Genomic DNA, 25102 nt, shown 5'->3' on the forward strand with positions numbered 1-25102 from the left:
ACATAATGTAAATTGTACATAAGTATTCGGGCCAAGTCTGGTGCCGAACTCGGGAACGGCCCAGATGCATTTGTACCGCGTGCCGTCAGTCGTTCCCCCAACCACGCCTAGCGCCACCCCCACTAGCCGTGCAAATTGTTCGCCTCGACGAATAGCACGAAGCGCTCGTGAGTAGAGGTTTAACCCGAACGGCATCGGCTTAAGTAGGGTTGAGTAGGTGCATTCAACACTGAATTGCTTTTCTGCCGTTGCGACTCATTCTTTCTTTTCTCACTACTGCTGGCTGTCCTTTTTGCAACAATGGCAGCCGAGGATGCTGTGAACGGGGTACCACGTGAGGAAAATGCACCAAACATACAGACATCCAAGCAGGCCGGCCTACATCGCGATGTCGAAGTTGGTGCCGAGGCAATTGATCTCGATGCAATCGAGAGGGTATATGCGTGAGTAACTTTCTTTTTTCTTTTTTGCAAACACCATACACCCTAGATGTAACGTACACTTACCCCCCCAATCTAGCAAGCTTGATCGCAGGATACTCCCAGCGTTCTGGGTTCTCTACTTCATGTGCTCGGCGATTCGTTCAAACATTGGACTTGCGCAGACTATGAACCTGGCAGAGGGCCACGACCTCGGATCTGTGCTTGACATCACGCCTAAACAGGTCTCCACGGGTCTGGCGCTGTTCTATGTCTGCTATGTCATTTTCGATTTGCCATCGAATCTCATCATGTCGAGAGTTAGTCCCCACGCGTGGATGAGTCGCATCGTCACTTGCGTTGGCATCATTGGCATGTGCTTGACTGCTATGAATGCTGCATGGAACCTTTAGTAAGGGATCATTTGGTACTGCTAGGCTGTCTCGTTGCTGATCACGTGCAGTCTACTGCGGTTGTTGCTTGGAATCGTCATTGCAGGCATGTGGCCAGGCATGTCGTACTATCTGACTCTGTTTTACCCCCCGTCCCGGACTGGAAAGCGGATTGGGCGTTACTTTACAGCTTCCCAGATGTCTGCAGCTGTTGTAGGCCTGGTATCGGCTGGGTTCCAAAAAATGGACGGTCTCGGTGGGCTGGTGGGTTTTCAGTGGATGTTCCTCCTCTATGGCATTGTTGGGTTTATCGTCGGCGTGTCTCTACTTTGGTGGCTTCCAGACAGGCCACTGCCTCCTGGTCAAGTCCGCGAGCGAACAGGGTGGATGAAGTGGCTTCCTCAAAGCAAACCGGCACTGGAAGGCGACGACGCGCGTGTTCACTACGAAGATCTCACACGTGTCTACAGTCGTAAGCTATGGAACATGAGAGACCTGTGGAACGTCATCATCGACTGGAGGATCTACCCATTGGTCGTCATGTACTTTGGCGTGGTTGGAGTTGGCAACGGAACGCAGGCATATGCGACTGTCATCATCCGGGGCATCAACCCAAGCCTGACGAGCATCCAGCTCAGTCTGCTTTCGGCACCCATCTGGATTGTGAGTGGATTGCCGTCTTGGCAAGAAAAGTGAGCTGATGCGTGTACAGATGGACCTGATTGCCATATTACTGGTTACCCCAATCTCGGATCGCTTCCACCACCACCGGCCTGCATTTTTCAGCGCTGCCGTTCTCGTTCAGATCACCGGACTCGTGGTGGCAACGTTTGCAAAAGGGTGGTCACGATACGGCGGGGTTTTGCTCATTGGGTTTGGGCTTGGGCCGACAGTGCCCATCTGCATGGCATGGTCCAACGAGATCTTCCAGCCGCGGCATGGAGAGGTGGGAGTGGCTGCAGCCAGCGCCCTGGTGTCTGGACTGGGTAACCTAGGCAGCATCTTGACAACGTACGCGCTGTATTCGGGATGGCCTGCAGATGCCCAGGCGGGGCCGCACAAGTACCGCAAGAGCAACCTGGTCATGATTGGCATCTTGTGTGGCAGCATTGTCAGCGCGGGCAGCATGGTGGTGTTGTTGAGGGTGTTTGGCAGCGGCAAGGGCAAGCAGGTGAGCAGCGCAAGCTCGACGAGCGAGGGAGAGGCAGCATATGTAGACGGTGCGGCGCGACGTGAAGCGCAGCAGCGGGGCCTGGGGCGCCTGTTCTGCTTCAAGTGAGGCCGTGGAGCCGGCATTCCATGTCTAATAGTCATGCAAGTCAACATGCTGGAGCTGACGGCATGGTACGCAAAAGGCTAGAGGCAAGCACACAATGCCATGCGGCCTGTTCGGGATGCGAAAGTGAAGAATGCCGTCCCAAGCATGTTGTGGTAGTGTATGTATGTATGTATGCACGTATGTATCGCATCGGGGTGGCAGGTGAATGGATGGCCGACGGGCAGGCTCGGTAAAGCGTTGAGTGATGGGCGTTTCGACCATGTCTGTTCTGAGCATCGTCATTCTGCGCCCCAGCCCACTTCCCCATACTTTGCTGCTCTTTTCACGTTGCCTTCTGTTTCCTTTCTTCTCCACCTCGTCTCCTCTCTGCTGCATCCCGCATCCTGATCCTGCCCGCTGCCCACCATCCCCGGCAGTCTGCGCTCCACACCCTCCCCCACAACCTCGTCGACGACAAACGACGGCGGCGGCGACCGGGTGCTGCACGCGTGCGTTTGGGGAAAAAGCCGCATAATCAGTATTTAGATACGAATCACTTTCATCGTTTGCCAACCCTACATGGTGATGTTTGTCGCAGCGTCGGGTCGGTAGCAGCAAGCAAGCGCACATCGCCAGAACATCCGCTCGGCCCTGACGTAAGTTGGTTGCTTGCCCTTACCCGCTCTCTTACTGCACTGCACACAATACTGTCAACTCGAGCCTGGTACCTGTGCGTCTGCACACTCTCACGGGCCGCCAACAAGCTCTCGTCCTCTTCGCCGCTCTCTGTCTCTCTCTCTCTCTCTCTCTCTCCCTCTCGCTGCCTGTCTCAACGGGCGCGCTCCTCTTCGCATGCTTCCGCCCTGCATCGGCACACCTGCTAACCGGATGTTACCTGTATAGTCCCCGCAGACGCAAACCGCCCTCCAGCCCTATCCCCGCAAAAGCCTCTGGCCAGCGCCTCCAAGCACGACCGGCGCCACCATACCACTCGCCATACAATGTCGGCCGCAATCGATAATGAGGACCTGGAGGAGCTCTCCATCTCTATGCCTGCACAGCGGCGGGGCGCCGCCCAAACCAGCACAACAAAGACCCAGGACCCCGCCCCGCCGCCGTCCACTGCGCTCGGAACTGCCGTGCACGAAACCAAGAGCAAGGACACAAAGGCCAACCAGCGTCTCGGCCAGTATACTATTGTCCGCACCTTGGGCGAGGGCTCTTTCGGCAAGGTCAAGCTGGCCACCCACCAGGTCAGCGGCCAAAAGGTTGCACTCAAGATCATCAATCGCAAGAGGCTCGTCACCAGAGACATGGCAGGCAGGATCGAGCGTGAGATTCAGTATCTGCAGCTGCTGCGCCATCCGCATATCATCAAGCTGTACGTCGTTTGCCTGTAGCCGCACTTGCCTCATTTTCATGCTCACTTTTGCTCTCCTAGCTATACCGTCATAACAACGCCGACCGAGATCATCATGGTCCTCGAATACGCCGGCGGCGAATTGTTCGACTACATTGTCAACCACGGCAAACTGCAAGAGGCACAGGCCCGAAAGTTCTTCCAGCAGATTGTATGCGCCGTCGAATACTGCCACCGACACAAGATTGTCCACCGAGATTTGAAGCCCGAGAACCTCCTTCTCGACCACGATAGCAACGTAAAAATTGCCGACTTTGGTTTAAGCAACATTATGACGGATGGCAACTTTCTCAAAACAAGCTGCGGCAGCCCCAACTATGCTGCGCCCGAGGTCATTTCCGGGAAATTATACGCTGGTCCCGAAGTCGACGTTTGGAGCTGTGGTGTCATACTGTACGTCTTGTTAGTTGGCCGACTACCCTTTGACGACGAATATATCCCCACCCTCTTTAAGAAAATTGCCGCCGGCCAGTACAGCACACCCAGCTATCTCTCACCGGGCGCCACCTCTCTGATCAGAAAAATGCTCATGGTCAATCCCGTACACCGCATCACTATTCCCGAGCTTCGACAAGACCCCTGGTTCACGACAGACCTGCCAGCATATCTCGAACCGCCCGCACAAGAGTTCTTTGACAGCGGCGCTGACCCCAACAAGGCTATTGATCCCAAGGCTCTTGCACCTTTGGCCGATGCTCCTCGTGTACAGGCGCTGCATGAAAATGTAGTGACAAAGCTTGGAAAGACAATGGGTTACGCGAAGCATGATGTGCAAGATGCATTGGCACGCGATGAGCCGAGTGCCATTAAAGATGCTTATCTCATTGTCCGAGAGAATGAGATGATGCGAGAGAATCGTAAGCATGACTACTCGTACAAACATGGCCTGCAGCTGACTTTTGATTCTAGCTTTGTTAACCAACCAGGACGGTATTCCGGTGTGGAATCACCAATCGCCGCCTGCGCACGACAGTTATATGGAAAAGTTCAGGCCACAATCACTGAATGCTGTGTCCCGTCCGCAATTCATACCCCCAGCGCCTTCGGATCATGAAAGAGCGCGCCAAGGATCCAATGCTAGTAGTCAGCTTGCAAGCATTCGCAGCCCGGTCAGCACCATAGCAATCCTCCCGAGTAGTCTTACAGAATACCACAAGGCTTATATGAAGGGTCATCCAAGACCCACCAACAAGATTTCAGAAAGCGAAGCTCTCCCACCGACACCTGAACAGACAGAAGAACAACGACAAATATCGGCTCGAAGACTTAAACCAAATTTCCGTACAATGCCCGAAGCAGGTAGAACAAAGCCGGAGCCCATGACTAGCCTGCCGACTAAGAAGCCACGTGCGACCAAGTGGCAATTCGGTATTCGATCCAGAAACCAGCCTGCAGAGGCTATGCTTGCTATATTCAAAGCACTAAAAGCTATGGGTGCCGACTGGGAAGTGCCAAAGATACGCAGAGCCGGTGGTCGTAGTGGGTCTCGCAGCCGGAGTACCTCTCAGGCTCCAGAAGACCGCAAGTCCAAATCCAGAAATCACTCACAAGACTCCATCTCTTCACATTCATCAGACGAAGACCAGGGCTCACGGAAGGGTTCGCCACGTCGGGAGCCGCTCAGTGTACGCAACAATGGCACAAGCGAACAAGAAGCCAGAGGTCGACAAAAGAAGCACTACAACCATACAAATGACTGGGGTTACCACGTGCCTGAAGATCCCTGGGTTATCCATGCACGCTTCTTGAAGGAGGGCATGTTCCCACCTGGTGTTGCGCATCCCTCGTCAACGCACTCTTCACGCGTCGATCTCGCTAACGATCCTTCTGGTGCACGAAGACGGAGTTCGACTAACACCAGCACATCGAGCGTCGGCCACGGTGTCGAAGGCATGACCCCCTCAGAGCGTGCAGGGTCGATTAGTGAGGACCATGTGAATCCTGACGAAGCAGTATACATCTACATGTCCATCCAACTGTACAGCATCGACCGCGACTTTTTTGTCGTCGACTTCAAATGCGCAGGCTACGAGCGCCTCGTCACCAATCTTGTGCGCGAAATCAAGGCCTCAATTCCGCTCTCAGGCTCGCACCAACCTCCACCGCATCACCAGGACGGCTGGGACGACGAGCAGGGTGTGTGGCGCCGACTAGACGAAAATGAGCCACTTCCCGAAGACCTAGCCAAGAAGCTGAATGAAGGGGGCACCGAGATTCTTCGAGAAAGAACGGAGCTTGTGGGTGCGGGGCGCCAGGAAGGCGAGAAGATTGTCACGAGTCCGTTTCCCTTTCTCGATGTTGCAAGTACCCTTATCTTGCAATTGAGCGGCGAGTAATTGTGTGCTTGTTTGCGAGAGAGAGAGAAAGTATGTATGTATAGAAAGTGGGGCAAGGATGGGATAGATGCACCACCTAGATTCCGGGATTTTGCCCACTGTGAAGCAGAGAATCCGACCTTTTGATGGTCTGAATGCATGTCATTGCACTTATTTTTACCACTTAACAGTGACTTGGAAATACCTCGAACTTCAAACAACAAACGTACTCCTTACACGATATCAAGGTGCAATTCCAGAGTGTAGGAGATTGTCGTATTAATAGTGTCCGACTTTTTTCTTTCCTTTCTTCTCATCAAACGCTTCTTTTCACTCGTACTTTGAAAAGCCATGCCGACAAAGCATGTAAAACATATAACACGGTACGCACGACACCACACATACACATACACATACACATACACACACACACACACACAAACATACACATACATGTTTTACCAACAGTCCAGGATATCATACTTTGCCCATCCAACAGAGGTCCTTTTTCCTTTGCCCTCAACCAGACGATACTAAATACACGGTATGAACAAAGAGGTGAGAATATTTGTGCGTGCAACAAGACTGAAGACCGGGAAGACTGTTTCTTTTTCCTTCTACTCTTGCTGAAAGCGACTGGGCGGGTGGAGAAGCAATCAAGTTGATTACCGAGCGACAAAAATTGACCCTTCTTTTTTATCGCATGCCAAATCCTCCAGCAGCGGCACCCATGGCGCCCAATCTAGAGGCAAGCTTGGGATACTTTTCCTGAACCTATTGAACCATGTTAGCATTGATTGGTCGTAACAGAAATACTTAGGAAAGCAATGAATGGAAGCAGCTTACCTCGAGTTGAGTCCTTGTCGCCTCGGCATAACTTAGCGCGTTGACAATCTCGCCTTCTGTCCTTGACAGCTCCGCAGCACGCTCAAAGTACTTGAGTGCCTCAGTGACCTTCCCTTGTTGCAGCAACAGCTGTGCCATGGTGGCAACGGCAATGTCGCACTCCGGATCGATGATGAGCGCCTTCTCGCATAGCTTCTCGGCTTCATCAAAATCGTTCTTCCATTGGAAAAGTGCAAGAGCCTTGTTGATCAGAGGCAAGACGTTCATTCCAAGGGGTTTGGTCGTCTTCTCCATCTCGACAGCAGTGTCAAACTTCTCGATAGCTTCTTGGTACTTTTGCTGGTCGAGAAGTAGTTCACCGTAGTAGTTGTATACATCGGGCACCTGCGAAAAGTTCTTCATGCAGCGGCGGAAAGTAGCCATTGACGAGGCGATACTGCCCATCTTGTACTGTGTAACACCGAGTTGAATGTGAGAGAAAATGAAGTCCTTGTCCAGGTCGATCGACTTTTGGTAGTCCTTGGCAGCCTCACCAAACTCGGACTTGATAAAGTGTAGTTGTGCGCGGTGGTAAAAAATATCTGGGTCGTTTGCGTTTTGCTCGAGCGCAGCGGCAAAGTCGGCTTCGGCAGCTTCTGGGTTGGCAAGCTCGAGGTGCATGCTGGCGCGCTTGATAAAACTCTGGGTTAGTGTGGGCTGGAGCTCGATGCTCTTGTCCATGTCCTTGAGTGCATCTTCGTTGTCACCTTTGAGGTAGCTGAAGGTTCCGCGCATGTTATACGCGAACGCCTCGTGTTCTCCGAGATCACCAAGTTCAAGGGCACGGTCGAAGGCGGCAGCAGCCTCAGTGTATCCATCGCCAGTCTTAGTAGCCATGGCCTTGAGACCCTTGCGCAATTGACCCTTGCCACTCTCTTCGTCAAGTTCAGCATCGTCCTCGAGGCCTTCTGGGGTCGGCTTTGGTCGGAAGCTCTGCAGATAGTTTGTAACAAAAGTTGGGCTGGGCAGTTTCTTCTCTTTCGCGGCCAAGATAGCCTTGCCCTTTGCTTCAGCGACCTTCTTGAGCAAACGCTCAACACTCTGTGCACTGTTCTCGTTGCGGAACCCATCGATGATGCAGCTGGCAGTGTAGTCCAAAAGGGCTTCGCTGTTGCGCTCAACTTGTTCGTATGCATTCGCCCTCCGATTCAAGGCTTTGACGTATTCGTTGTCGAGGTTGATAGCGGCAGTGGTATCCTCAATGACCTTTTCCCACTCGGACATGGCATTGTAGCAAGCGGCGCGGTTGGAGTAGAAGACGGGGTCTTGTTTGCAGAGAATGGCCTTTCCGTAGAGGTCGATAGCGCGGTTGTAGTCTTTAGAGCCGTAGGCCTTGTTGCCTGCTGCCTTGAGCTTGGCAGCATACTCTTTGCGCTCCTGTGGAAAGTCAGCCTATTTTTTCGAGGCAACCAAGATAGTGTTTAAAGAGGATTGCTGGCACATCTCGACCCCGCCTTGGCCCTGTACACTTGGGACGATCCATTGACTGCTGCTAGTAGCAAATGCCAAAAGGAACATGACGGAGTCCGTGTGCCTAGATGCCTCGGTATGGTATTCTCTGTCGTACCTCGTCTGAAAGTGCAGCGACGCTGTTCTCGTCGACGTCGGGGAGCTGGTCTTCGGTGGTCTCGGCGACTGTTGCCTTCTTTTCTGTTATTGCATCAGTTTATGCTCCGCCACACGCAACAATGGAAGCGCATACCAGAACCTTTTTCAGGGGTCGACTCCTTCTCAGCCCTCTCTTTTGCACGCTTGCGTTCGCGTTGCCTCTTGCGCTTGGCGGCCGATGTGTCTGCTCCGCTATCGCCTTTTGAATCATTTGAGAAGTAGTATACAACGCCACCAGCGCCCACGACCAGCGTGATTCCGGCAATTGTGTATACAACACCCTTGTTTTCCGAAGCCCAATTTGATAGCCGGTCCCAGAGCGAGTTGTTGCTGTCGACGGGAATCTGGACGGGGAATGGGCCGGGGCCCTGTGGCACAGGTGCATTTACGGGCGCCATATCTGGTGTACTCGGATAATTGTGTTGAGCAGATACAGTACCAGCGGGAGTAGAAATGGTAGCTCAATGGCGATGGGCTGGTGTGTGTTGGGCCGTTCTGTTGTCGCAGAAATTTGGCTAAGGCAAGCTTTGGTGCAACGACGTGAGCGAGGTGTGTGGCTCGAGCGCCAGGCGGACGTCATCAGCCTTGCCGACCAGCCGTTGTCTGCACCGCCACAGATGATTTTTCTATGTTGTATGCACATACGAACGTACAAGCTGGTTGTATTATTTTTAAGTCCAGGCGATAGATATGGCCTTTCACTCGGAAATATATTTATTGTTGTCCATGACAAGTAAATATGGTCGCTGGTAGTTTGCACGCAAAATTCCCCTCTAGTTCTTCGTGGGTCTAGTGGCGCTGAAAGGTCATGCAGATCCTCACAAGGTTTCTTGAAGGGCTACGTTAAATCCAAGAGCTCTGCAAGCGCCCTTTAGTACCTAAACTACTCGGTAGCAATTTTAAAGTCAAGCAATACAACTTCATTCGTGAGTCTCCAGAAGTTTGAATGCATACCAATAGTTCTGCTTTTGGTTCAATTGCCACACATGTATTCTTGTATTTCTATGATTACTCACATCGTGGAAAAAAAACTATGATTTACACGAAAAAAAGGTTTGCCTACAACAAATAGGAAATATCGTCTTGTGAGATAGTCTGCTAGCACAAATGGTATTTCTACCTCTTGTTTACACGGCCACTATGTCCCTAATTGCGAACGATTCGTCCTCACAAGCTTGGCCGTCCATCATACCATGCACATAACACTCACTAACAAACCCGTGGTGATTATTCTCACAATTTCTCAAACCATGGAGAACTTCTCCACCTAGGAGAAGGCAAACTTGGTCATCTACTTCGGCGGCTGCCGGTGAAGCCTCGACTTGTTTCAAACATCCTTCTCCCGAATGTCATTACCTTTGCATCTTCAAGCATCCAGCTTTGCATTTGGTGACCTTCGGCAGACATATTGCTATCATCCCGATTGGCTAACTCCCAATTGAAGGCGAGTCCTCGTGACAACTCAGGACCGTTTTCAATGTTTCGTCGTCCTATATCGGCCATTATAGTGTGATTGAAAGCCTGAATTACCGTCTCTTCGGTGAACTATCGCTCGTTTGGGCCTTCTGATACCCACGATCGCTCATTGAGAAGCCCTGCTGCGCCTAGACTCCACTCGCATACACTTGATACTCGAACTATGTGATCAGGCACTGATACCTGGACACATAGGTGCGCCCCATCGATGTAGTAGTGTCCCTTGAGCCCTTACTTGGATTATAGGCGTAGTCACTTGCTCCATACGCACACGAGTCTAACACCTTCTCAAGCGGATAGGAGGTTACTTGAAAAGTCTAATCCGGTGTCCAGGATGATAGTATCACCTCAGGTTGGTATTCGGATCTATTTCCTAGTGCTGATCTGAGTACCTCTCCTCGAAGATTTAGGCACTGGTTGCTTGGCTTTGATATGCAAAATTTGATGGCATTAATGTAGACTGCTGAAGCTGGCTTTGTATAGTCTGAAATAATACCATCCTCGTTCCCGTCAATGGCCATTCCTAGAGCGGCATACACTTTGTCGCGAGGATCTTCACACTCGTATCCTCGAATAAGTCGAAGGACTCGTAACAATCGGATGTTCGCTCCATCTTCTTTACCTGACCGAAAAATATCCAGCTGGATGGCTAAAATATCGATGAAATCCATTCTCATGTCCATGCCAGAGTATTGATAGTGCCTGACGTGAAGGAGAACCTGAAGTGCTGCTCATAAATGGATCCAGTCAATGCTACGGCTTCCGTAAAATAATATCGTGCGATCAGGATTGGCAAAGGTTCTCTCTTGTACAATCCATGCTGTTTCCCACCAAGGCCGACGACATAGCATGCGTAATGCCTTCAGTGCCTTGTGTGGTTCCGAGCCACGTGGACCAAAATAGAAATCGTCGCTCGAAGAGATGCTTGTGACTGCTAACTCCTCAGAGCCATTAAACTGTTCTTTTAGTCTGTCGAATTTCGCCTTCCATTCCTTCATTGTATCAAATGCGAGGTCGCTCTCATGTGCAGCTAGGCCAAGCCAAATTGCAACAATCTCCGCCAAACAATATATTGGATTCATGAGTCGAACTTGTCGGCCACGCTCATGATCGTCTGCCTGATTAATGCATATTGAGTATGCCCAGAACATCATGCTTCGTTCTCTTGCAAAGATGAAAATGGCATCAATGGCCTCGGCCAGGTTCCTAGTGATGGGACCTCACTTCCATTAATCAGGATCCCTCTCGATAATTCTTTGCTTCCTCAAGTGTATGACAGAGCTACATATGGCAGGGCTTTCTCAACCTCGACTTTGGCAATCTGGCATATTGGACTCGAACCGGGTCGAGATTTGATCAACCTAATTGCTCGACTAGACCCGAGGGGTTCATAAGCGAGCTGTACCATGTTCTTTAATTGCGGCGCAGTTCCTCCAATGGTAAGATGATACGGGGGCGGAAAGCGAAAGTATATCCAGAGTCACGGACGTCAAACTCGGTTGCCTGATCAGGCTCGCACCTAGCTATCCGTTCAGCGAGCACCATGTGCATACAAGTAAAGGGATAACATACCAAAAGATTCCCTCAAGGAAGAGATAAGGGTAAGCTGCTGCTGTGTATTCTGATTTAATTGAGGGGGGAATGGATCAGGCTGAAGTCACAAGTGAGGCGTGGATAGTTGCACAGTCCAGACTGTGGCTCACTCAGCCCAACGTACTTACTTGCATCTAAATGACCTGCATAAACACCCCATAGATGCTAGCAGGGAGGGTGACAGACTTGCTCCAGCCATGATTATGCGCCGGAGACGATGATCTGCTGATATGACTGAACAGTACAATGGTATAGCGTAGTGACATAGGTTTAGAATCTGTGGGGTCTTCCCATGCGTCGTCACTTCGACAGCTCTGCTAATACTTATATCCTGTGAACATGAACAATTTAAGACCCCTCACGGCCCTCACAGGTCGAACTGGAACACCAAAGTAGAGCACCTTCTCTACAGACCTAGATATCGCAGTGCTCATGCAAAGATCTATTGGCTGTTTGACGGTACGACGGCTGTATCATTGAGCGTACCGAGTATAACCACTTTTGCGCTCGCAGCGACCTTGCCTCGCTCATAGTGCTTAGTTGAACACACTCACCGAAGCGCAGGCTTCAGTTACTCGGACTACCAATCTCGATCCCAGTTTGTATCCTTCCTATTACCTTGTGCTCCCCTTCGAACAATAGGAGAGCCGATCAGAGTTTGGCTATTCCTTGGTATAAGAATCGGCGCCGGTGAACCCGATAAGTATGAGGATGCGGTGAGCTCGATTAACCCGTTTGTTCGATCGATGGGAGAAGCCACGGCATCTCCTGGAGCTCAGGTATATCGAGCAATTTGTTCCTACGGTCAAACTTGGGTGTTGTTGTGTGCTGAACTGTAACTTGAAGGTGTACGGATTCGCCGTCGCAGTTTGTTCCGACGCTGGCTACTTAGTGAGATACCGCTCGCTGCTGATTGGACGACTGACTTTCAGACCCACCTTGAACAGTGTACAACGCATCTTCGACATTCCGCATCCTCGCAACAATCATAGAGCAATCCGGCTATATTGTAATAACCGTTCCCAGTAACAAATCTTCATTTCACAATGACATCCGAAAACGAATTCCAACTCTTCACATCACTGCGTTATGATCCCTTACTTCTCAAGTCCGAGGAGAATTCGCGCTCGATTCTAAACTTTGTTGCCCCATCGCCATTCTATATGCTTGCATATCATCGAGACCGGATGGTCGAAGCAGCACAGCACTTTGATTTTGATGAAGTCCAGAAACGTCTCGGGGATGGCAAAGCTCTGCATGAAGAGCTGTTGAAGAGAACCAATGCTGAGATAGAAAAGACTGGAAAGGACCGAGCGATGAAGGTATGATATCAGTAGATCACATAAGTAAGATATTAACGGTACCCAGCTGCGATTATTGTTTGATAAAGCAGCAAATCTTACAGTCGAGTTCACAGACGTCCCAACCGTGCCACTTTCCACTCTCTATCCTCCATCCCTAGACCCACCAAATGCAAAAGTGCAACACGCTTCTGCAGCAGCCTTCAAAGCATCTCCATTGACGGGAGGCGCCCTGACCCTTGGACCCGACGATTCACTCCCAGCCCAAACATCGACACCCCCACCCCCACCAGAATGGACAATCAGGCTAGACACTGCACCCACCCCATCCTCACCCTTCACCCTCTTGAAAACGACAAAGCGAGAAATGTACGACCAAAGCCGCGAGCGTGCACTGCCTGAGAATCCCGCAGGTCCCGCTTACCGTGAAGTCATGCTCTACAACGAAGTCAATGAGCTTACCGAGGGTACTCTTACGTCTCTCTACCTTTTCCGTGGTGGCCGCTGGGTAACTCCTCCTGTTGGCGTGCCATCCGGCGAGTTCACTAGCAAGACGCTGAAAGATGATGGAGCCGATGAAGGAGAGCTGAGGAAACCGTTTGCTGGTCGATGGGGCCATTCGACGAGGAGTGCCAAAGTCGGTGCGGGAGGTCAGAGGGGTACGAGTAGGAGATGGGCACTGGGAAGTGGATACTGCATGGAAGAACCAGTTAGTATTGAAACTGTTGAGGTGGGAGAGGGTTTATGGGTGAGTAACGGAGTTAGAGGATTTGGTTACGGGAAAGTGGTCGAGTAGAAGATAGTGTTGTTCCGTTGGCTGCAGAAACTTGGTGCATTGACTATATCAAATATAATATTTATCTCAGTAAAGATTTGACTAGTTCTTCTTACTCCTCGCGCGCCATATCGGGTTCAGATAATAAACTGGAATACCGAGCAAGAAGATGGCACTGTAAATACCGGCCAACACACCAAATGCCCACTGATACCCATGCTTCGCAACCATGGGCGTAAGGCCATACGTAAGGCCAAAGGAAACAATATTTTTAGTCCCCACAACAACTACTAGCGCAGGTCCGGGATGCTGCGCCCCGGCTTCAGACGCAAACGTCGTAGACACGATGAGCACGGCAGTAAACGTGTACTGGAACAGTGTCCACGCCATGTACGGACCCCACCAAGTTGCGCCGCCTCCAGCAGTGTAGCCATAGAGGACCAGCATTGCGGCACCGATGATGCCAGGTGGGATGAGAACAATGAGATGGTGTTCTGGTTTGTGAATGCCTTTGTTTCGTCGGGCGGCGTACAGGACGAACTTATCGCCGATGAATGTGCAATACACCATTCCCAAGACGGCACCGATGACGCCGCCGACGTTGATAAGCCCAATGTTCTTCACATCCCATCCGTAGTGATCGTGTAATACGGTATTGTACGTCAGTGATATGCCGACGGCGCAGCCAAGCGCAACCGATGAACTCAGGATTGCGAACAGGATACCTGGGGATGCCAGACTCTGGAGCATGTGCAGATACGTCATGACCATAATCTTAACCGGCTGTTTCTGAACCGGGGACCAAGGACGCAACTTCTGAAGGTACGTCTTCCGTGGTACATCCGCCTCATTCGCATCTGCACTCGGTATGCTCAACCCCTTATCGCCCACCTGCGCAAAGTAACCCTGCGCCTCCTCATCCGGGATAACCTTTGTGACCCCAAACTCATCCGTGAAAATCAGCAGCCCGTCCAGGCTAGCCGGCGATCGTGTAAATTGCGTTTCGAAGCCTAGGAAAAACGCAACTACGAGTCCAAACCCGATTGTGATGACGAACACCCAGTAGTACCACCGCCATCCCATCTCCTCGTTCAGATACGTACTTGCTAGATTAATGGAGGAGCTTAGTGCATTCTGAACCATCCAGTACAACCCGAAGATCCGGCCTCGCTCGTGTAGAAACGTGATTTCGGTCAGCATGAGTGGGAGAAGCGATTCGGATGAGCCCGTTGCTAGACCCTGCACGATACGCGATGCAAGATGCCCGTTATAGCTGTTTTGCACAGCGGCGGCAATGGTAGCTGCAAGCAATATTACCATTGAGATGAGAAATACTGGACGCCGACCGTATGCTAGTGCTAAAGGCAGGATGATGTAGTTCCCTATTTTCCATCCGCCCACGTCAGTAATTTGAAATCACTGCCTTGAGATCTGGGAGAGACGTACCAAGTCCAATACACAGTGTAGGCAGCGTAATCAAAAACACAATCTCATCCGCCGTATACCCCTGCGGTACATACATTTGGAAAAACACGTTCAGAATCGCACCAAGGCCGCCGGCGATCGAAAGACCCATGATGGAGAACCAGCAGCAACAAAATATGATGCCGTACTTTTCCCATCTGGAGAAGTTGAGGGGATCATTGGGGTTGGAAGAGGGAACAGGGATTTTGCGGATTTGACCGTCTTCGCGGACGAGGAAGGCATTGCCTTTGACGTGTGAGGGGGTATTGTCGTCGGGAGTGGTGTCCTCTGCGTAGTTGATTTCGGCAGAGAGTTTGTGGTCCAGTGAGGCGTGTGGGTTTGGTTCGGCCATGGCGATCGGTGGCTCACTCGGAACTCCGAGTATCACTTAGTGTATAGAGCCGAAGACCGTGAAGTAGCAGGTGTCCACGCCCTTATGCTTCAACTAGCCAGCCACATCTTGCAGCTGAGTACAGAGACCGGCGTCCCCGAGGAATATGGAGCCACGACATACTACTTCTCCACATTCCGCTGCATGTGGCAGAGGGCTAGACTTGTCCACGACATGGAACGGGCAAGTGCACGGCTGTAGAGAGAACCGCTTCCCTTACTACTGTGAAGATCGGACTATAGGCACCCGAGTCGTGAAATACTACTCCGCATTTCGCAGTGCCGAGGATGTGAGGTAGATTTGAACTGACCAATGGAATTCAGCTTGTTTGATCTGGAGCAAGGGAAAATACTTGAAAGACATGATTAGTGTTAAAGTCTTGAGCAAATTCAAGTAGCAGCCAACTCCCGATACGCTAGCCGCCCACATCGGAAGTTGACTAGCGGATGAGGTGGTCGGACACGGAACATGCGGGCACAGTGACCAACAACAAAGTCAATTCGGGGAATGTGGGAAAAAAGGGTACTGTCTCATGATCTCAACTTTGTATGGGAGAGGAAAACCCAACAGCCCATTCGTTGTGTCAACTACTACGTACTCGAACTAACAGCCCTTGACTTCTGCCACTCTACCGCCCCCCTATACTGAAAATTATAATCCATAAACTCGTCTGGCCGCATTTTAATCTCAATGCCCCCCTTCTCCGTCGCCGGCTTCGCCGAATCGCGACTAAACTTCTGGATCAAACTCGCTCGCTCATATCGTGCTTCAAACACCTGGTTCAGGCGGGCTGTTACCTCTTCTGACTTCGCCGGTGCTCCTTGTAGAGTATTTAGATATGCGCCAAGAGCCTCTGCGTCCTCAATCGCCTGGCTCGCACCTTGACCTTGCGTAGGTAGCATCGCGTGCGCTGCGTCGCCGATGAGGATGACGCGGCCGCGTACCCAGGTATCGAGCGGATCGATGTCGCGGAGTTGCCACAGGCCGATGCGGTCGGGTAGCTTGAGCATGTCTTTCGTCCAATCTGGGAAGTCTTTGAAAGTCTCGAGCATTTTTTGGGGGTCGCCTTCTGTCACCCAAGATTGCGCTTTGTCCGGGTCTTCGTTCATTTTGTCGTCGGGGACGAGAGCGACGACGCTGAAGATTTCGCCGTTGCGGGCGGGGCCCATGATAAGGCGGCAGTTATAGGCCATGAACATTGATGTGTAGGGCTCGGAGGGATTTATATGTGCTGCGAATTCTGGTGCTTTTTGCCGGACTTCTTCTGAAGTCATCATGAGTCGATAACATGATGCGCCTGTGGGTTGTGGCTTGGTCTCTTCTCCTGCTACTAGCGATCGCAACATGCTGTGTATGCCGTCGGCGCCAATGATGATGTCTGCTTGAATGGTTTCTCCATCTTCTAATTTGATGGTTCCCGCCTCGCAATCGCAGTCGACAACACGGGAAGAGGTCCGTAGTGTAGGAATCGGCCCACTTCTTGCGGCATCCTTGACGACCTTTGTCAGTTGTGCATGCAAGTCTTGTCGATGCCACATGATGCGGTCGGCCCCGTATTTCTTTTGCACGAGAAGTGGAATTTCATTGACCATTTTGCCATCCGAATTAAAGATACGGAATCCACTATCCACCATGCCATTCGAAGCTTGCAGCAAGTCGCTCACACCCCAGGTTTCTTTTATAATGCGCGTCGCATTTGGTTGGAGAGAAATTGTTGCGCCAATCTCCGATGAGAGACGTGATTGCTCAAGAATGGTGATCTCGCGATTCGGGCCTCGTAAGGCAATGGCAGATGCTAATCCTGCGATGCCGCTACCAACGATAACGATTCGAAGAGGTGTTTGTGAAGCCATAATGGAATTGGGTGATAGCGAAGTCAGAAACAGGTGAACAAAGAAGGGTCAAGGCAGGATTGACATGATGAAGTTGAACTTGCTGCTCAAAGAGATCATACGTACGCCGACCTCCACATTACGAGTGTCGGCAAACACACATTCCACCGCGAAGCCAAGAATTTGCTGCCTCTAGCATCGACAAGGTTGGAGTAGACTTGCATGATCAGCACGTGGTTAGGAAAAGGTGGGGTGGACTTCGAAACGATTGACATCCCAAACTATCATCCATCGGAACATGTGGGGGTGGAGCTGTGGGCATGGCGTATGAGCCTCATCATGCACAGCCAACGTGATATAGTTGCAACTGAAAGATAAAAGCGATAAGACTGACCAAACCTAAGCGACAATTCACCAGAATCAGAACTTACCACTCTGGGAACGATTAAACCTTCATTGGTACATTGTATCTCTTCTCAACTCAACTCATCATGATCACGACTACGACCAAGGCACCAACCCTCACCTTGAGCGGTGTTCAAAATGTGGCCATGAAGATGGATGGCACAGATGCCAAGTTTGGGGACTGGCGAGATGACCTCGCACGCGACGGCTATGCTGTCATCAAAGGAGCTATTCCCCAAGAAAAGGCATTGAAATACGCAGATCGCATGTTCTCATGGCTAGAAGGCTTGTAAGCTTGTCTGAAATCCGCTTCCTTTGCTCATCCATATAATAATGAAACTGCATTAGTAACCTCGGATTTGACCGCAATGACCTGTCCACAGCACACAAGGACAAGCTACCGCTCATCAACGAAAAGGGCATGTGCATCCACTACGCCGTCACACATGAGGACTTTGCTTGGGACGTCCGTGGGGAACCAGGCGTTGTCAGTGCATTTGAGAAAGTATACGACGACAAAGATCTCATTGTCTCCTTTGATGCAATCAACTTTACTTTCCCCGGCCGCACAGATATTGCCCCCAATAAGCCGTGGCCACACCAAGACCAGAACCCAGAGAAGGCCGGATTCCGCTGTTTGCAGGGTCTTGTCAACTTGCTCCCCAACGGTCCAGACGATGGCGGTCTTATCGTCTGTCCAGGCGGCCACTTGCTCTCTGAGGAGTTCCATGCCGCTATGAAAGACGAGCCACGTATCCCAGCGTGGACACCAGAATGGTTCGGCTTTACTGAAAACGGCATGAAGTGGCTCGCAGACAAAGGTCTGACATGGACCAAAGTCTGCGCGGACCCGGGTGATCTGCTTGTCTGGGATAGCCGCACGCCGCATTACAATCTGGCCTCGAAAACCCATCAGCCGAGGTTTGCGATATACACCTGCTATATGCCTGTAGCAGATGCTTCACAGGAGGATTTGATTCGCAAGAAGGATGCGTATGAGAGGTGGGTTGGCACAACTCATTGGCCGAATGCGATGCATACTGGTTCCAATGTTGCCACGAGGGATGGAGTGGAGGATCCGCACAACCGCTTCGAGCCGGTGAACAAGCCGGTCATGAATGAGCGTACGTTCAAGTTGACAGGCATTCCCTACATCAAAAACTAGCTCGGGGAATGCGTGACGTATATTTGTTTTTAGATGCATTTTGCTTTCGCTGAATTGCTGTAACGTATTGCCTATAGGATGTCATTACCATCACGAATGATTTATCATGGCTAGTCGACTCAGTCAGTTTGAGAACATGCGGAATGATGTACCCCATATTTTTCTGAGTTTGGACCCGATGAAGTGAAATGCGGTAGAGGAAATAAAAAGGTTGAAATTGGAAAAATGTCAGACGTATTAAGTTCCTAGCAAAGCACATGGGGTATCAATGTCGTGCTAAACGCCGCAAACTACACCAACACTCATGCTGCAGAAGTGTCAACTTTGGACGTCTCTTTGTCCTTGTCGCGTTTTTGCGACCCTTTCCTTCGTCTTCGCTCAACCTTGTATACATCGTTGAAATTAATATTGACAGCCAACATTTTAAGCTCGCCATCAGGGGAGTGCACCAGATCACCAAGGAGAAGGTTGATTCTGGCCTTGAAGTCCTCGGCCAGATGACTTAAGCGCTTTTGAAGTGCTGGTAGTACGTCATCTTCGACAGACCCTGTCATACCCATTTTCAGCAAGGGTGGCAGGAAAGGTGAGTCGGTTTCCTGGTTGGTAGAGGCTGCACGCGATCGTGCAAAAGGGTCTGGAGTCGAGCTACCATGGTTGTCCTTTTCAGAGAGACCCCACCTACCAGCTGCGGTTCGTGTCTCAATCTTGGCAGCATGTTCTTGTCTTCGAGTGAACTCTGCAACTGAGCACGAGTATAGACCATCTACTGCGTCTTTGTATGCTAGCATGGTCTTCAGCAGCTCATGCAGTTGCGCCGTAAAATCCGTAGTAGTGCTTCCAAGGAGACCTTTCCTGGTAATGTTGTCGAGGTACCTTGCGTGGGCTTCGATCATATCGTCAAGTGTGCTTTCTGGCTTATTGAGTGCTCTTTGCAGATCGATCCATGAAGACTCAATAACCTCGAAAAGAATGTAGTGCTGAAGCTGGTTGACAAAGTGGACCATCTCGGCCATAGCACAGCGCGCTTTTTTCCAGTCAGAGCCCATCTTGTCTGATACGGTACCCAAAACGCCACGAGCACCAGTCATGCAGCGACGCCATGTGGAACCAAGGGCAAACTCTACACGCTTTACTCTCCATAAGAAGTTGAAGACTTTGAGATATTGCTTGGACCCAAATGGAGTCACAATGACATCTACAGGAGCATCGATCTTATACTCGAGCGTGAAGACGTCCCATCCAATCTCGCCATGCGACAGCTCCAACATACGAGAGTCGAGTCGGCGAAGAACGTCTGATGTGTCGAATTGGGCGTTGGAGTTTCTGACAGCGTGTTCGAGCTGTGCAGTGAGGGTGTGTCGGTACTGGGTGTTGGCGGGTCTATCGAGATTTGACGAGAGCGATTCCATAAGCACAGCAATGAAGTCACCAGCACCAAGCAACATGTACTTTTTCAGTGCTTGTAGATGGTCAAATAGCTTGAACTTGTTTGCCATGAGGTCAATCAGACGAGCCATGGTGGTCTTGTAGGCGTCGCCGATGGATCGCTCCAGGTTTGCGGTATCGCCATATTGCAGCTCCTTGGAAGCCTTTTTGGAGTAAGTGTCGACCCACGCCGCATCTCCACAGCCATAACGAATAAAGTTGAGTGTCTTGCCGATAAGGAACACCTTTTTTGCAAAGTCCTCGGTGACGATAGTAGGAACCATCTTATCGTTGAGTCTGTACTTGTCTTCCCATACACTTGTGGCGCCGCCCTTGCCCTCATTACCATTTGCTTCGAGAATCTCGTCTTCGCTCTGCTCAGAGACGAAGAATTCTGCAAATGGATCAGCCAGCTCGCCATCGTAGACCCACTGCCTGAGCATGTCATAGAATGGGCGTGTAACGTCGGAAAGAAGGCGCTCGGCAAAGTTCATGACGTAGGGGTCGCCGTGGTTGAGGGAGAAGGAATGGATGAGTGCAATCAGCTCGCCGCCTTTCTTCTTCTTTGATTCTTCCACCATCAGACTCATGAGTCGCAGGCCCATTGTCGGCTCTCTGATCCATATTACGCACCGCTTGAGAGTGACTCCGGCCTTGCTGGCGCCCTGGTGCGCTGAGCCCTCACCGAGCTGTGCCAAGGCCCTCTTGATCTGGCCTTCGAGCGTAGCAACCAAGCCGAGGTACGCCCTCAGCTCCTTAGCCAAAGCCGCACGAAAACTCTGCTCTATTAGGCCACCCTGGCTCTCATCAACAAACTCGGCAAGTCCTTTGTACAAAATGGCGGGCTCGGCGAGGGTATGCAGGAGGCTGATAATAGGAACAGGAAGGGTCGGTGGAAGTTTGAGGGCTGTCGAAGAAGGGAATGTCAAGTTAGCAGACGAGTAGCCCTGCAACGTGAAAGGGAGCTCGCGCAATAGGGTCGGTTCTGAGGGGCCCAATTCTGGCTTTTCTGTGGCATTTGTTGCTTTTGCCTGTTGCTCTTTGGTCGTGTCTTGGGAGCGCCTCTCGCGTCTCTTATCTGGTTTTTCGGCAATCGTTGGCGGACGTGAAGGCGCCTTGGGTGAGCCAGCATTGACGGGTAGCTGGGCAAGGCCAGGCTTTGCAAAGGCGTCCTGAAATGCTGGGGCAGAGGCGCGCTTGGAAGGCGTAGTGGGCTCCCGGGGAAAGCTGCGCAGGTCCTGGGCCACAGGCGCATCTGGAACCGGTTCGCCATTATCTGAGAGTTTGTATAGGAAGTAGAGCATTCGCCATTTCTGGTCCAGCACTGTCTGTGTTTCGAGGCGCGAGAGCAGATTGTGCAGACGGGCGCTCTTGTGCTGATCGTTTCGTGGGCCCGAGACTGTTATATGTTAATGATGTATTCTTTTCATATATAAAACACACAACGCGCAACATAGTCACTCACCCTTGCGGTCCATCAGGCTAGCGATATGGTGGACATCTGGGACCAGGGCGGGATCTCCTGCCGACGTGAGTTCGTCAATGGCAAACTCAAACGCGTCTTCGAAGCGCTGGTTGGCGGCCTCTTCATCATCTTTGGGATCCTCGGGTACTATGCGCACCAGTAATTCGTTCAACGCGTGTTCGACGCGCTCACGGTGGAGTTTGGCCATGGTGGCGCGTTGTCTGGTTGTGGTGTCGACACTCACCAAACACCATCGCGGCGGGGCAGCGCCCGTGCACCGCTCCTCAACATCGTCATTGCTCTCCTCCCTCATGCCCCTATACTTTACATTCCACCCACGTAGCACCGCCCTGAATCCATAATTTCCGTGCCATCTGTGAATTTCACATTTCGCTCTAACAACTTCACCCTGTACAACTACCATGAACTACCTTTACTACACACTGACATTCACTGGACTGTTTATGACATTTCCAGCGCCTTTCATCATATTGCTATGTTAAATTTAGATAGCTTATGGACGAGTTCAGTTGGAAGCCTAATACAAATCTGTTTCTACACCAAAATTCACCGTATCAGTGGCGTTTGCCTCTCTCTCTCACCTCTGCAACCCTATCCCACCAACCACCTTGTGTCTTTGTTTCTCCAAGTGAAGGACAATGTCAGATACAGACCACCGATACTGCCTATATAAATCTCACTTAGGTCTTTAATTCCCTTTTCTTCTCCTCCAACATCTACCAAAGGTCGCTCAATCGGCCAAGACACCATGACTACGTCTTATACTACACCTCCCGCTTCTTCGGAGAGGCGCGCCAGCATCGGCGAGACCTCTAACCCAATCGTTATCTCGTCACCTAGCCCCCAGTTAAAGCCATTCAAGCCGCACCAGTGAGTTTCTAATTTTGCTTTAATGCTCAGTGACTAACACTGCTTCTAGGATGCTGATGCAGACTCCCGTCGAGATTGAGTGTGGTCCAGATCTCTCTATCAAGCTTACTATTCATGAAGAGCTCCTGTGTTGCCATAGCAAACTTCTCGAGGAGCGCTTCACCAAGGCCAAGAATCTTAGAAAGCAGTTTGAGCAGACCGATCACCTTCGTGACCAGATCGCAGCACATGTCTTCCCAGAGGTCACTGCAGAGGAATTTGCAGCTGACGATCACGAAGAGAAGGTAAGCTTCCTGTGACAACTTGGAAAGAACGGAATCTGTAGATATTATTATTATTACAGATGGTCTGTTCGATCCGGCATTAATATGGAGACACCATATTAACATACCTGTAGGCACTGCCTCTGATTATCCGCGCATACGAGAGGTTCCCCATGCCTGGCTATGGATCGGCTATCAAGAGAATGATAGACGATGCAACGAAAGCAGAGGTCCAGTCGAAGCGTATCAAGGCACGCATGCTACAAGACGCCATTCGAGAAGTGAATACAAAAGTACGTCTAACCTACATCAATGCCTTTGGTTTGCACACAATCACGGAGAAATTGTTCTCTGCAATTCACCGGATCAACAAGAAGGAGATTGATATAGCCAAACATGATGTTATGCGAGCTGCAGCTCAGAAAAGGATTCTTATACCAGACGCTGAGCCGGATACTTTTCAGTTAGTAATGGATTGGATCTATCAAGGAAAACTGGACTGCGAAGATCCACAGCAGCTCTACAACACGTTACAGCTCGCCACACGATTGGGTGTTACGGCACTGAGTGAGTTTTGTCACTCCAAGCTGTACAACGCCGCCAACGACAGCATCCAAGACGCTCTGGCCAACGGCACATCGCTCAAAACCTTGCTGGGATATGGGCTCGGTCCAGGTGATCGCGTCTTGGAAGTAGTATTCAAGCATGCATTCAAGGATCATGACGCACCAAAGAGACTTCGAGAGATGGCCGTCAACACTCTGGCCAGCAACCTCGATGGAGAGCTATGGGCTGAAATCAATGATGTGGTAAGCCACAGTGTGGCTTTGCAGATCATCGCAGCAATGGTGGAATATCACGAGCAAGTTGCGGAAGGGCTGCTGAACCATGATACCATTAAGCATGTGGACGACAGAGCTCGCACTGTTTCCCCGATGGCTGCCCTTGATAACTGATCGTCTAGCTGGGGTTGGAGGTGAGGATGAATTTACTTGGAAACGATTGCCGAGCAAAGCACGCCTGTCGCTTTTGTTCGCTCCTCGACTCAAGGTTGGCATACAACCTTGCTGATACATTTTGTGGTTTTTTCTCATGAAAAATTGGTTGCATGCACTGGTTCTTGCTTTCTTTTCCACACTCAAGTTTCACTCGAACTTGATCATTTTCACATAGTTTATCAGTCTTCCCTCAGAAATCAATGAATCATAATACAATTTAACAATATTCTACATTACAATTGAAGACCACCACCATCATATTGCATGCAGTCTGCATTGTCGACTCCCTGTGCCCTCCGTGACGTGGGTTTTCAACTGATCCTCAACTTGATGTCGAGGTCAATTATCAATAAATTTCTCACTTTAACAGTTTGGTTGACCGTACTGATGTCTGGGAACCATGTAGCAACACTACATTGGGATTAGAAAAGCTCCAGTTATTCGATGGCATTCTTATGGGAACTTACCTAGAGAATCTCGGGACGGTTCGAGTTGCACATAAGAAGCTATTTCTCCTCTTCTTCAGCTCGGGCTGCAGCAGCGATTCGTTCTAGAGGAGCGGCTATACTACCGGTTTGCTGTGCAGCACGGGGTATAAAAATGGTTCGTGCTGGAGCTTGAAAAAGTGTTCGTTGTGGAGCACTGAACGCAAGTGCAGCAAATGCAAGTGGCAGAGCAAAACAGAGCTTCATATTTGCGACGGAAGACAAGGATATTTAAGAATGTAATATTTGTTTTCTGTCTTGTTCAGAGCACCTCAGAGATCCAAGGATTCAGAAAGAGGTACCTACAAACTGATTTATATATTCCACACACCAATACGCATTGTGCACATTGCTCCGGGGAACTCGCAAGATACAAGATGCAAAAAATCAGCAGAAGCTCTAACGGCTCAACCCATATTGTGTACGCAATGTAAACCTTGTTGCATTAGAGTGCGGCTGAAACATATACTACCCCATAAATATCTACTTAGATGGAGTCGCATGCATTTACTACAAGAAGTTAGCCTAAGATTAAAACATCGCGGAAACGAGTCCCTAGATAGACCTACTAAGATACAAAGCGGGCTAGCGTGGGGCAATGCATAAGGAGAGGTCATTGCTTGTGTTCAGCAAGACGCTAAAAGGAAATCTTTCGATATTACAGTGCTGTTAAACCCGGTGGTGGACCTACATACAATAAGCTTATACCAAGAAATACTTGAAATAGGATCGCGACGGATCGAGATTCTGTCGAATAAAGTGACAGTGTTCTTTCAAAGTACTGAAGAAAACAAGTGGTGAAAACCTCAAACTATTTTCCCAATACTGCATTAATTAGATTAGTATTGAGAGTCTTGGATAGAACGTCATCCTGAC

The 25102-nt window shown here is 50.5% G+C and overlaps 11 protein-coding genes across 11 annotated transcripts; 5 read left to right on the forward strand and 6 right to left on the reverse strand.

Moving 5' to 3' along the window:
* Positions 1 to 300: 300 nt before the first annotated feature.
* On the forward strand, positions 301 to 2090 carry COCMIDRAFT_101942 (uncharacterized protein; the record flags this gene model as incomplete). The annotated part of the gene is made up of 4 exons (XM_007692281.1): positions 301 to 443; positions 520 to 831; positions 883 to 1474; positions 1524 to 2090. The coding sequence occupies 4 exons, from the start codon at positions 301 to 303 to the stop codon at positions 2088 to 2090; spliced, it is 1614 nt and encodes a 537-aa protein (XP_007690471.1).
* Positions 2091 to 3070: 980 nt separating this feature from the next.
* Positions 3071 to 5825, forward strand: COCMIDRAFT_7487 (uncharacterized protein; the record flags this gene model as incomplete). Its single annotated transcript, XM_007692260.1, has 3 exons — positions 3071 to 3450; positions 3511 to 4346; positions 4399 to 5825. 3 exons carry the CDS (start codon positions 3071 to 3073, stop codon positions 5823 to 5825), a joined length of 2643 nt encoding a protein of 880 aa, XP_007690450.1.
* A 675-nt stretch (positions 5826 to 6500) lies between these two features.
* On the reverse strand, positions 6501 to 8695 carry COCMIDRAFT_101938 (uncharacterized protein; the record flags this gene model as incomplete). Its single annotated transcript, XM_007692282.1, has 4 exons — positions 6501 to 6578; positions 6651 to 8066; positions 8257 to 8339; positions 8392 to 8695. 4 exons carry the CDS (start codon positions 8693 to 8695, stop codon positions 6501 to 6503), a joined length of 1881 nt encoding a protein of 626 aa, XP_007690472.1.
* Positions 8696 to 9584: 889 nt separating this feature from the next.
* On the reverse strand, positions 9585 to 10456 carry COCMIDRAFT_28454 (uncharacterized protein; the record flags this gene model as incomplete). The annotated part of the gene is made up of 3 exons (XM_007692269.1): positions 9585 to 9787; positions 10009 to 10090; positions 10166 to 10456. The coding sequence occupies 3 exons, from the start codon at positions 10454 to 10456 to the stop codon at positions 9585 to 9587; spliced, it is 576 nt and encodes a 191-aa protein (XP_007690459.1).
* Positions 10457 to 10504: 48 nt separating this feature from the next.
* COCMIDRAFT_101960 (uncharacterized protein) lies at positions 10505 to 10987 on the reverse strand (the record flags this gene model as incomplete). Its single annotated transcript, XM_007692283.1, has 1 exon — positions 10505 to 10987. A coding segment is annotated over one exon (483 nt), but the record flags the coding sequence as incomplete, so codon positions are not given.
* Positions 10988 to 12412: 1425 nt separating this feature from the next.
* COCMIDRAFT_101933 (uncharacterized protein) lies at positions 12413 to 13463 on the forward strand (the record flags this gene model as incomplete). Its single annotated transcript, XM_007692284.1, has 2 exons — positions 12413 to 12688; positions 12735 to 13463. 2 exons carry the CDS (start codon positions 12413 to 12415, stop codon positions 13461 to 13463), a joined length of 1005 nt encoding a protein of 334 aa, XP_007690474.1.
* Positions 13464 to 13544: 81 nt separating this feature from the next.
* Positions 13545 to 15258, reverse strand: COCMIDRAFT_7490 (uncharacterized protein; the record flags this gene model as incomplete). The annotated part of the gene is made up of 2 exons (XM_007692261.1): positions 13545 to 14824; positions 14889 to 15258. The coding sequence occupies 2 exons, from the start codon at positions 15256 to 15258 to the stop codon at positions 13545 to 13547; spliced, it is 1650 nt and encodes a 549-aa protein (XP_007690451.1).
* A 629-nt stretch (positions 15259 to 15887) lies between these two features.
* Positions 15888 to 17150, reverse strand: COCMIDRAFT_28457 (uncharacterized protein; the record flags this gene model as incomplete). Its single annotated transcript, XM_007692270.1, has 1 exon — positions 15888 to 17150. The coding sequence occupies one exon, from the start codon at positions 17148 to 17150 to the stop codon at positions 15888 to 15890; it is 1263 nt and encodes a 420-aa protein (XP_007690460.1).
* Positions 17151 to 17620: 470 nt separating this feature from the next.
* Positions 17621 to 18699, forward strand: COCMIDRAFT_102016 (uncharacterized protein; the record flags this gene model as incomplete). Its single annotated transcript, XM_007692285.1, has 2 exons — positions 17621 to 17823; positions 17883 to 18699. The coding sequence occupies 2 exons, from the start codon at positions 17621 to 17623 to the stop codon at positions 18697 to 18699; spliced, it is 1020 nt and encodes a 339-aa protein (XP_007690475.1).
* Positions 18700 to 19001: 302 nt separating this feature from the next.
* On the reverse strand, positions 19002 to 21797 carry COCMIDRAFT_7493 (uncharacterized protein; the record flags this gene model as incomplete). Its single annotated transcript, XM_007692262.1, has 2 exons — positions 19002 to 21523; positions 21590 to 21797. The coding sequence occupies 2 exons, from the start codon at positions 21795 to 21797 to the stop codon at positions 19002 to 19004; spliced, it is 2730 nt and encodes a 909-aa protein (XP_007690452.1).
* Positions 21798 to 22358: 561 nt separating this feature from the next.
* COCMIDRAFT_7494 (uncharacterized protein) lies at positions 22359 to 23699 on the forward strand (the record flags this gene model as incomplete). The annotated part of the gene is made up of 3 exons (XM_007692263.1): positions 22359 to 22480; positions 22530 to 22764; positions 22878 to 23699. The coding sequence occupies 3 exons, from the start codon at positions 22359 to 22361 to the stop codon at positions 23697 to 23699; spliced, it is 1179 nt and encodes a 392-aa protein (XP_007690453.1).
* Between the last annotated feature and the right edge of the window lie 1403 nt (positions 23700 to 25102).

The sequence above is a fragment of the Bipolaris oryzae genome (assembly GCF_000523455.1).
Source record: "Bipolaris oryzae ATCC 44560 unplaced genomic scaffold scaffold_124, whole genome shotgun sequence".
Lineage (NCBI taxonomy): Eukaryota > Fungi > Ascomycota > Dothideomycetes > Pleosporales > Pleosporaceae > Bipolaris > Bipolaris oryzae.